At 41.0% G+C, this 12064-nt stretch overlaps 1 protein-coding gene across 1 annotated transcript in view; it reads left to right on the forward strand.

Moving 5' to 3' along the window:
- The first annotated feature begins 2103 nt into the window (after positions 1–2103).
- ABHD2 (abhydrolase domain containing 2) overlaps positions 2104–12064 on the forward strand; it is a 23562-nt gene continuing 13601 nt past the window's right edge. Inside the window, exons 1-2 of the mRNA XM_010004062.1 lie at positions 2104–2297; positions 12036–12057. Of these exons, the coding sequence (XP_010002364.1) occupies positions 2104–2297; positions 12036–12057 (216 nt within the window). The remainder of the gene's footprint in view (positions 2298–12035; positions 12058–12064) is intronic.

Consider the following 12064-nt stretch of genomic DNA (forward strand, 5'->3'; position numbering starts at 1 on the left):
CTTCTACTGTGAAGATCAGAATTGGAAAACAGAAGCTTTGGAGTTGTCCAATATTAAATGTCTCCATTTCCCTCACACTCTGTTCTCCTGCAACACAGATGGTTATGGTGGCAGAGACTTGCAGCTTTTCCAGCTCTCTTTTAATCAATAGCTGATGTCAGACTTGGTTTTTTCCAAGGGATTTTGGTGCAGCTGTGTTGAGTACAGAAAGTACTTCTGAGGTTTTGCCTTCCTGGTAGGAAGAAGAATAAGGCTTTAGTATGGCCTGTCCTGCTGGTGTATTTTTATGAGTTGGAAGCAGCAGTCGTGGTATAGAACAGACGGTTCTGGAGCCTTTTCTTGGAAGCTCTGATTCCCCATTGGTTTGTTGTGCCCATAGGGAATCTAGTTCTAATTGTAAATATCACTTTTTTTACAGTTACAGGCTGAAGGATCTCTCTCTTTTATTGGCATCATCAAGTTCTTGTAACAAGCTTTGCCGTGTGTGCACTGGTGTTAATTAGGTGGCTGTATCTGAGCCTCCTGGTGGCTCTCACCATCTTGTTAAAGTGTGATATGTTGTAACTTCCTAAAAAAGCAAGTGTGGGAACAAGCAGAGACTGTTTACAAGCTTCCATCTGTAGGAGTGAGCTGCCTTACTAAGCCTGAGTAAAAGTAGCAGGAAACTTTCAAAGCTGGCTTCACACTTAAGTGATAGTGTAGGTATGGCATGAAGTTGAGAAGAGCAGTAGCCTGTTACTTCTAGACTTTTAACTGCTGTGGGATTTGGGTACCTTTTTTTTTAAACTGGGAACAATGTCACTGTCTTGCAAAGATGGTGACTGTGTCATGTTCTGGAAGTTCAAAGCTTGGCTTTCCTCTGAAGTTGCATAGGTTTTCATTATTGCTTTGTCTGCCTCTGCTCATGAAGGTGTATTTGCTCTCTGCAGATGAATTAAGATGCTGTAAGCAACTCATCTAGTCTGAAATCTGCACAGGCAAGAATTTTGGTGCAGATAGCTCAGTATTGAAGTGATTTATGGCTGAATAGACAAATCAATTGTAGAATTTGTCATGGTACCTCTGTATAAGTTTTGGGGTTTTTGCCTTCTAGCTGGGAGATGCAGCTTTATCAGTAGTAATCAATTTGGTTTTCTTTCCTCACAGGGCGACTCAGGTAGTACGTGCATCCAAACGGTGACAGTTCTTCTGAGGCCTGGAAGTTATTTCTAGTTGGAAGAAAAAGTAACGTTGGTAAGACTTGAATTGTCAGTTGGTATCTTATTTGGGTTACCCACATAGCTGAAGAAAGGCAGAGGGGAAAGACCTACCCCTTCGACATGGATGAAATGTCCTTCAATAACTGCAGACAACTATTTTAATCTTATGTTTAAAATAATCTGTATCAGTTTAAGAAGTTGATATCAAGCTGAAAAGATCTTGTTATATTGTGGCTTTTTTAATTTTCACCTCTGCCCTACTTCCTTTACTCTGAAGGCCTTGAAAGACTAGATGTTAATCTGGTCCTATGTCAGCTGCAGAACTACAGTGAATTAAAAGAAGTGTTGAACCCCTGGTATGTAAAGTGACTGCCTTCAATACAGGCAGGAGTTGGTACCAGTGTTCTTGTGTAGTTGCAAAATTTGGGCTTAGGAGCTAACACAGTAGTTCTTTCAAGTTCTCCTTGTTGAGCCTGGCTTGTACACCTAGGAGGAAGGACACATCCAAAGCTGCTGATGAGCCTTTATAGCCTGGCTTTTCGCTCTGCTTCTGTTTGAGCTGAATAGTCTTGCCAAGATCCTGAAAGTATTGACTGGCTGCAGACTGGTGTTTGACACCTGGGACTGCAATTCTAGTGCAGCACTGATTAGGAATAAATTTCCTTCCCAACTGATCATCCAGTTTCTATTTCTTGTCCTGCTCTGGTTATTTAGAGCAGTACAAAATAAGCTTCCTCTTGTCTTTAAAAGTTACAAGTCTGAGCTGATATGTTCAGATTTTTGTATCAGGGTTAACTGACAGATGTAGTTGGTTAGCACCATTTTATATTTAACAAGGCAGTTGATATTCGTATCCATCAGTATGTTCTAAAAACTGTTAATGTTTTTGATCTCCAGGCTCAAAATGAGTGCCATGTTGGAAACCCCTGAGCTGCCAGCAGTGTTTGATGGGGTGAAGCTGGCTGCAGTTGCTGCTGTGCTGTATGTTATTGTTCGCTGCTTGAATTTAAAAAGCCCAACTGCCCCTCCTGAACTCATCTACCAGGACTCTGCTTTGGCCCGCTTTCTGCTCAAATCCTGCCCACTTTTGACCAAAGAGTAAGTAGTATATTTTTTCCATGTTGACCTTTGTTACAGGGAGACAAGCTGCACATAAACATGCTAGGCAGGTTCTTAAACCTGGGTGTAAGTGAATGTCTGGGTAGTCTCTTGATAAAATAAACATGTTCTAAGTATTTAATTACTGTTATTATCCCAGGCACCTGGGTTAAGGACCAAGCTTTATTGTGCAGGGCTGTTCAGGAATGTATGGAAAAAGTCATCCCTGCCTCTCTGTATAGTAGCTGTATGCTGATCCTGTACTGTATTAGCACTACATAGTCCACTGTCTGTGGACTATGGGGTAGGGGTGGATGCAGTCACCAGTGTTTCCTTTTCGTGTAAACAACTTTCTGTTGGGTAAGAAATCTGACAGGACTCTCAGGAAGGAAATGTTTTCAATGTGTCTGTGCAATTATAATGAACACAGGGATAGCACTTGGTTTTAATGTGTCTTCTCCTACTTCAAGGTCCTTAAATTGATTGCAGACTAATGAAATCTATTACTGGGTAGAGCACATCATAACTGGTTTAATAAAGTAATGACATACTGGTCAGCTCTAAGCCTGTGGAATCCATGTTCAAACTGACATTGTCAGCTGTGTATTTGAGCAGACTGATCCTTGCCGTTCTGTTCTAGGACCTTCAGAGTCAGTGCAGCTGCCCTTACCATTAGCAATAATATTAAGCATTTACTACAGTTTTGTGAGGCTTTGGATAGGAGGACTTTAATTACAGTGTTTCTCTACTGCAATCACTTTGAAAGCTTGCAGGTCCTAAATACATCAATTATCTTGTAAGCACTGAGTGCAGCTGCATGAACTTTCCTTTTGGATCTCAAAAGTCAAACTGGCTTGATAGTCATTTTAGGGGTTATGAGAGGCTTTCAGCAGTGATGTTAGGTGCCTTGATTACATAAGATATAAGATCTTGGGCTGTAGAATCTGTGAACTCTTACAGGAAACAAAGCATTATCTGTTAGAGCCTGGAGAAGGCTCCCTGATGCACTTCGAGTTTGGTAGCAACACAAGTGTGTGTTGGAGCTGAGCGCTGAAATTGGATTCTTAATTATGGCTGGTGCCTTAACTGCAAAGCAGTTACTTCCTGAAAAAAAATACCAAGTAACTAGAACCTCCTTAGTGTATCTTAGACATTTGTCATCTCAGTGTTATCCTCCAGATTGACAAGTCCCTAGTCACTTAAAGATCAAGCATGAAGTTGTGCTGATTACCAGTCCTGAAGGCATATTAGTACCAGGCTAATATTTGGAAACAGATTGTAAGCTAATTCAGAATCCATGTTACTTCTACTTCAGCTCTGTTCTCATGGTACAAGCTCGTAGCACTACTGTATTAGAGGCATATTTTGAACTTTCACTCACTTGGAGAGAAAAAAGCATTCCCAAAAGAGTGAAAATGCAGAACATTTCAAAAAAAATGCGGTATACCTATTGAGCATTAATTGCTGGAGTGAAGAGTTTCTTGCACTACCCTGATGTTGTTAATAGAGTATTTTTTGGGGTTGTTTGCTTTCTCTGGATCAACCCAGAGCTCACTTGCCAACTTCTCTGAAAACTGTAGCTGTGATTTCCAGCATATGTGGTTCATGGGCAGAATGTTGTTTCCTGGGGTCATGGAAGCCCTTGAGGCAAACTAGAACAAAATGTGTCAATAGATAGTTGTTTAGTCTTGTCTGTATACTTGTATTAAGGGTAACAGGAATGTAATTATTCTTGGGGATTGAAAGGGTTTACAGGAAGGACAAATCTAAGATGATGTGTGATTTATTTTTTGCTATTCTATTGATGTTATCAGACTTTTTAAATACAAAAATAAAAATACTGTTTTCAGGCATGAAAGTCACCTGGAAACTAAATGGGAACAAATATATTTAAATTCCTGCAATTATGCATGAAACAGCTTTTTGCTAATTAGTCCTCCAAACTATGTGAAAACAGCTTGTTCCATACTCCACTGAAAAAATCTTGTAAGGCTTTGATTACTTGCTAATTATCCAGAGTGGTAGGAAAGCTGATTAAGCAGCTCTTTTCAAATTCTCCCATGGAAGCAAAGTAAGTAGCCCAGCAATCCCTCCTGTTATAATAGGACTGGGTTTAAGATATGTTGCAAGTCCAATATTCTGTACAGCTGTGAACTGGCTTTTGGGCCTGGTTTGTTCAGCTTCCTCAGGCATAAGGGAGTAAGGCCTGAAGTATTGTTGGGAAAAAAAATCAAACAGGGTGGCTTGGGAGAATGCAGAAATAAGCAAAGTTGTTCTGTCTGTGTGGCTATTCCAGAAGTGTTTTTTTCTAAGTACTTTTGATTTTATTTCCCTTTAATGGCACCATCCTCACCTATGGACTTACTCAATACATTGTAACTGTAGTGTCATTCAGTAAGCCAAGTGGTGGTGGATGAATAATTTAAGAGCTTTGGATAGTAAAACAGTCTGAGATGGATGTGTGCCAAGGACTTTGTACTTGCAGATGTTAGTACTGCTTTTTACAATACTCTAAACTGCTAGAAGCTTTCTATGTATTGATCAAATACTGGTAAGCAATAAACTGTTTTCCTAGAGCTCATGTTTTCTCACCTCTTTATTTCCCTTCCTTTACCCCTGTCCAGCTCTGCACATCGCCTTACCAAGGAAAGTAGCATAATCAAACCCTTTTTCATTCAAAGAATTGCTTCTTGCAGAGAAGCTCTTGCAAGTCAGCACAGCTATTGGTACACTTGGGCCTAACCCCTGGCTTTGGCTGTCTTCTTTTCCTGTCTTTCAAATTGAACAGAACATTTGCCATCTGCTCTCTTATTCCTGTAGAAATGCAGCATTGGCTCTTTGATTCATAAGGACAAATTTGGCCTCTCTTTGTTGTACAGAAGAGAAGAATCTAGATATTTTTTTGGCAGTTCCCAATTTCTTCTAACATCAAGTGCATGTGTATACCTTTATTCCTGTAGAGGTGTGGCACAAGTGTCATCCTTATAGAAAATAATTACCCTTGCAGTCTGCACATTTTTATCATTAACAGCAAACTCCTTGAAGATTTAGGCAAATGACTGTCAAGCCTGTTAGTAAACACTGTCAAAGATCCAGCCTAGATTCTCCTTATCTTTTGTCTGCACAGTAACCTGAACTGGATAAGCAGACTGCCAGGTACCAGAAGACTTGTGCACTGTCACTGCTTTTCTGCTAGATGCAGGGGGACAAGTAGTCAGAAAAGCTGGCTTCAAGCTTTTCAACGTTCTCTTGCTCCATCTAATAGCAAACAGTCCTTGGTGGTTTACCTTGGGAGGAATGCTTCCATGGAAATAATAAACTAGAAGTAGTATGTTATTCCTGAAGCTTTAGCAGGTGAACATCTTGGGAGATAAGAGAAGAATGGTAGCTCCCTATTGATAACTTGAGGTATTAGCCTTAGAAAGGGAAGCAGCCTGGGGGGGTGGGGGATGATGGGCAGTTTACTAAATAAAAGCTGCCTAAATTGGGAAGGGGGTGGTTTAACCAAGGTCAGTCTGTACTTTTAAATAGCTCTGACTTCATGCAGTTTCTATGGGAAGCAAGCACTTCTACTCCACAGCTGTTAGTTTCTTTTTCAGAGGATATGGAAGCTGCTTCCAAATTTTGCTGTTACGTGCTTGCTGTGTCTTTGTCACGCTGACCAGTCTAGTTGAGCTAATGCAGAAAAAGGTGCCCTCTACGTATTTGGAGTGGAGGGGGTTGGACCCCATGGACTTTGAGATGAGATTTCTTGAGTAGAATTCAAATTACATTCTCTAGCATCAAATAAGGGACAAGATTAAAATGAGGTTTGATTTTTCAAGCATCCTTTATATACCTCCAGGCTGCTCAGAAAAGGAGCTGGGAGGAGGTGGGGGTTGGATGGGAGGAAAAAAACCAGTTCCCTGGTGGCAGCTCTCAAAGTGTCCCCTGACATGGACAAATTGTAGGTTCAGCTCTCTTCCCATTAGTACCTAATGTACTGCAGCACATCAAAGCTGATCTAAGAGTTAATGTTTAAGTGTTAATCTCCTCAGATGAAGTGAAGTTATGTTCCAGAAATAAGCCTATTGCTGAACTTCCACTTCAGATTTTTGAGGACCTGAATGCTGATGCTTGCTAATAAAAATAGCATCATTTTTATGTGCTTTGTGTGAGCTGCTTATACAGCTGCAGCTTTCCTAAATTCCTGCATACTGAGTGATGTGTGTGCTCTAAAATCATAATCTGCTGCCTGAGAGCCGTGGAAACTTTATCTACAGTCACATGTTGGAATTGTTTTTAATATTAAAATACTAGGATAGTGTTTGTGAAACACTTACAATGCGCTTGCTCTTGGGCACTATGTGTGGACAGCCACCTAGGGGGATGTGGGGCTGCAAACACAGTATTTGGAGCTAAAGCATCTGTGAGCAGATTTATGTAACTGGCTGTGGATTCACTTTGCCACTTAAGGCTGATGAAGTCTGTGCTGCTTGTGCCATTTAAATCAGCTTCCATAAAAAGTAACAGACATCCCCAGACCTGTTCTCCTGTCTGCCTTCTGTTACTGGAAGTTACAAGACTGGCTACTGGAAGCCATTAACTACCTGCCTCAAAATTGTCTTTACTTGGAGTGCCTGAGACTTACTGCAGCTGACAAAATCAAAACAGGGAAATGAGTTGCTTGAAAGCCTCTTGGTCTGGAGAAAACTGGAAAGCCATTTTTGCTCTGCAGAACCTGAGATATTTGTTTCTAGTACAACATAACTTTGCCTTCTGATTTCCTGTGTTATCAGGACTTGCTTCAGACAAGCAAGTGCTGTTGTGGTATATCATCCTTGTCCTTGGCTGGGCATGCATACACCTCTTTGGCAAGACATCCTGCTGAGTGCCACCCAGCTGGCTGCTCAACTCCTGTCATCTCTAAACTGCTGTTGCAGAACATTGGAAATGTTCTCTTACACCCATGAGCAGCTTTACTGGAACAGGGCACTGAGGAATGCATAGCAAATCATCTCCATACAGTGAAACTTGCTGTACTGGGATCATCTCTACAGGACACTGCTTTTCAAAACCTCTTTGGTTTATAGCAGGCATTATAGAGAAGTTCAAGTCTGTCATGTCCTTGAACACTTCCCTTTTTCTCCTTACTATCAATATCGGAAGGAAGTCCCCTGCTTCTATGAGTGAGTGGCCCTTGTTTGGATGGCATGGTTAAATTTTGCAGTAATGATAATTTTACTGTAAAATCTAAAGGGCAATGCTTGAATGCTCCCTAAACAGGTTAGCACTTAGTTGCTTAGTATTACCTAGCTCATGTTTTCATGTATCATACCCTGCTGAGCTTGTTTTGGTAAGGTAAGACATCAGAAAAATAGCTTGAGTACATGTTGTTCTGCCTAGAGGATGATTGTTTCAGAAGAGCATCCCTTTTCAGCTTTTTGCCATGGGGAATGTTTGCTTCATTGTGAAACAATCTGCCCTGAATAGTTAGATCTCTTCAGCTGGATTGAGTATGAAAAAGTCCCTGGAATTGTTTTTCACATCATGGCTTAAGTAAAATGTAGGTTGTTGGATCTGCTTTCAAAGAGTGAGGACTCTTGCATAATTCCTGGCTAGGTTGGAGTGGGTTTTTTGCCTCACCAGTGTGGTATTGTGCATCTTCATGTCTGAAGAGTTCTTTCTTTGCCTTCCTCGTTGGATGGTTTTAGTAAAAGCAAGCTTGAAGTCCAGACAAATCCTGGATAAAAAGATGTCCTTAAGTCCTGCACAGTTTTTGCACTATTATGTACTGTTAAGGACTATTATGCTTAGTACTTGGCCTTGGAAGTTCTTGTAGACAGAAATGTAGATAGAAGTCACTCATAGGAAGACTTTCTAAAACAGATTTGTCCAGTTCTAAAATGGAGGGTCAAGAGAAATAGTCTGACAGACAGATCATGTGCCCAATTCTGCTATAGACTTTTAGGGATGCTTTACAAAGTCAAACTTGTCCATCAGCTGAGTACAGCTTTTACTGGAATGAGTGATATCAGAGGCAGCACTCTGTTACTGTCAAGGCTTTACAGGGCTTTGTAGTAAGTTTGATTGGCAACTTGTCTTGGAAGATTTAAGTCTAATATTTTTAATAACTGCCTGTTTTCCATTGGTGTGGTAAGGTGGGTTTTAAACTCTTGGGTTTTTTGTTGATTATGCAAGATCTATGCAATCTGGGCAATTTCTTCTCCTCTCTCCTTCTTCAAGTCTTGTGATGTTCAGAATCCTGGAACATGGGTACTTAACAGATTTTAGGAGATCTGTCTTACCATAAACCTATTGCTTAAAGCTGATGGACAGTAGTAGAATAAAAGATATGTGAGATAACAAGCTGCTGCTCTAACACTTGCATTTATTTCAGAGCTTGAACTGCTTTATTTTTAAGCACAAACTGCAGAAATATACTTAACATGCTTAAATATGGCTAAGTAACAAAGCTCTGCATCAGAATATTGTCCTATGCATGTTACTCATTCTGGAACTTGACCTTTGAATATTTATCTGGAAGAGTGTAGTTACATGCAGAGTGACTAAGACTAGCAAATATTTGCAGGCTGTTTGATGCCTAAACAACTGGCTGGAGTTACCATAACAGACTAAGCTTGGTCCATCAGATGCTCAGAAACACTAACTTGTGCACTCTATGCATTAAAACATTTGTCTTCATTTAAACTCCAGCAGTAGTGGTGAGGCTTTTGAAGACTTCTAATTTCCTCTCTACCAACATCCTGTGGTATGTGTGCTGCAGCTGCTGCATCTGTTCCCCTGGATGACTAACTTACAGCTGGAAACTGAACTGTAGGTAAACAAAAGCAAAGGTGCTTGCAGAAAGCCTTGGTTTTATTCTATTTTTTACCACCAAGGTGGTGGTAATAATCAGTAACAAGTATACAACTGAGTTGACTGTTGTAGCTCAAGAAATTGCATTCCAGTTAGTCCTATGTGGTAAGACTTTGGGTTTTACCTGAGATCATCTTTGATCTTAAAAGCACTGTACAGAAAAGCAGAATCACTGAAACCTCCAGTGCCTGTGTTTAACCTGAGATTAGTGCAACAATCCTGAAATCTGCATGTCCTCTAAAAGAGGACAATTCTTACTGTAGGTTGTATTTGACAGCTCTCCTAAAAAAAAAAGGTTGTAGCAAAACCCATCTGCAAAGGACTTCTGTGGCAGAAGACAAAAAGCCAGTCAAGCACTGTCTGGTGTGGGGTATGGCTACTGACCTGAATTGGGTGTAAAGTAAATGACTGGGGTGAAGCCAGCTGCTTTTTTCTTATGCTAGAAGAGCAGTGTCTTTTCCATCTGTCATGATAGTTACTGTTCAGACCCCTCTGCAGTGAGCTGTATGTGACTTGAGCAGAACCATCTGTAGTTCTTGTGCTGCCTTGTTTACACTGACTGCACTATCCTGATGCGTGTGTACTTTGAATCAGGGGAGTGTATCCACTGACTACTTTCCACCTCTACCAGCAATTGCAGAGGATGAGCTCATACAGTCCCCATCATTGCTGGGAATCTGTGCAGGGCTGGAATGCTGTGCCCTGTGCCTGGCAAGACCCCTCCAGCACAGAGATGCTGGGATGATAAAAGGTAGTGCCACTAGCCTCATGCAGGTTCTTTGAAAGGCTTTATAGCTGAGTGGTCTAATTCAAGATGCACTGAGGGCCAATTTACAAGGTTACAAGCATCAGCTGGCAGCTTTTGTAGCTTTTATTGAAGTGGTGTCTCCTACAGGAATCAATTTTATCTCTGGGAAGTGCACTTGCAAAATATGAGTTAAACTGTACCATGAGCTACTCTGCTGCATTTTCTGTCAGAAGTCTCCCTCTTGGATGAGGGAAGTAAACAGGGAGAAAGTACAGTGCTGCTCTGCTCTTGAAAAAAGGTAACTTTATAGGAAGTAGTATGTAGGGAGAACAGGGAGTTGTGGATACAACACAGGAAAGCTGATGTGGGGAAGAGATCCAGCTGTGTGAGTAGGTAGAGTGAGAGCACAAAGGCAAGGTTTGTCACATTCTAGTAGCTTATGGGCTTAAGTAATGAATAGGGGAAAACAGGAAAGAACAGGCTCTCTGTTTCGTATTTTCTCAAGCTTTAAAGGAAATAATTGCAGGAAGCCCTCCCTATTAAAAAAATAATAATAATAAATTAGGAGGGAGTTGCTAATCTCTCAGGACCCAAGATGGTTTCAACAGCTCTCAAGCTTCTTCTGGATACCTGTCTTTTTGTAGCAGAGTCCACAGTTCCTTAATTGGATGTCCCCTGTGACTGTTATTCTTCTAAACAATAGATCATTCATGCTTTCCTGTTGAGAACTGATGTAACTATTATTCAAGGCTTTGTCTTAGTCTGTCCTTTGCAGCGTGGCCAGGTGACTGCCACACCTGTTATGTGGGCAAGTATGCCTCCTGTTAAACCATGTGCAGCTTTTCTTATGCTAAAAAATCTTGATAGCGAAGCCTTTAACTCTTCCCGCTTAATAGCTGTTTCCCCCATGCCTTTTTTGAGGACCAGGAAGCAAGGAAAAGAAAAAAACAAAACACTTTTGTCACTTAGCTTTAATATATCCTGCATAAGCAAACCTAATTATTAGTCTCTCCTCTTATTTTGAAGAGACTTATTATTCAGTGGAGTTTGGCCAGTTCTGACAGGTCCTCTTAAAATTGTCCCAGCTTTACTGAGCTGTGCTTGTGAGGTGAAAACCGGAGTCCACAGTTCCTTAATTGGATGTCCCCTGTGACTGTTATTCTTCTAAACAATAGATCATTCATGCTTTCCTGTTGAGAACTGATGTAACTATTATTCAAGGCTTTGTCTTAGTCTGTCCTTTGCAGCGTGGCCAGGTGACTGCCACACCTGTTATGTGGGCAAGTATGCCTCCTGTTAAACCATGTGCAGCTTTTCTTATGCTAAAAAATCTTGATAGCGAAGCCTTTAACTCTTCCCGCTTAATAGCTGTTTCCCCCATGCCTTTTTTGAGGACCAGGAAGCCAGGAAAAGAAAAAAACAGAACACTTTTGTCACTTAGCTTTAATATATCCTGCATAAGCAAACCTAATTATTAGTCTCTCCTCTTATTTTGAAGAGACTTATTATTCAGTGGAGTTTGGCCAGTTCTGACAGGTCCTCTTAAAATTGTCCCAGCTTTACTGAGCTGTGCTTGTGAGGTGAAAACCCCCTCTTCACTTCACTGAGAAAAGCATTTCTCTTTAAAATCATCCCAGCCATTAAGTCTTGGGACTTTCAGGCTTCTAGAACTTGCTAGCAGTGCTGTTTCTGCCACTGGCTTGGACAGTCCAGTGCTTATGCAAGTTCATGTGACTCAATCCAGGAAGCATCCACGTTTCAATAGTGAGATTTACACTGTCATGTTTTGAAGGTCAGTGTGGCCAGCAACACGCTGTCCCAGTGTCACTGAGACACAAGGCCTCTGCCTGGAGAAGTGTTTGCACATGTGAGGTCTCAATATAGAGGAATGTCTGGATTTTGGCTTCTGCTGCTGCTATCAGTGCTGATTTGTCAGTTTTGAGAGCTTATCAGTCTCTCCTCTTGTGTAAGGCTGCACAGATCAGTGCTGTCAGTTCAGTCATAACAGAAACAATTTCCTACTTGCTACTATTTTTGGGAGCCAGGAGGATATCTGTTATGGAAGTGATAATCTGTTCTCAAAGGCTTTTTAACACAGCAGGGATAAGCAATTAAATTACTGTCTCTTTCAGGTACATTCCACCCCTGATCTGGGGAAAGA

Source organism: Chaetura pelagica, unplaced genomic scaffold, assembly GCF_000747805.2.
Source record: "Chaetura pelagica isolate M959 unplaced genomic scaffold, ChaPel_1.0 scaffold428, whole genome shotgun sequence".
Classification (NCBI taxonomy): domain Eukaryota; kingdom Metazoa; phylum Chordata; class Aves; order Apodiformes; family Apodidae; genus Chaetura; species Chaetura pelagica.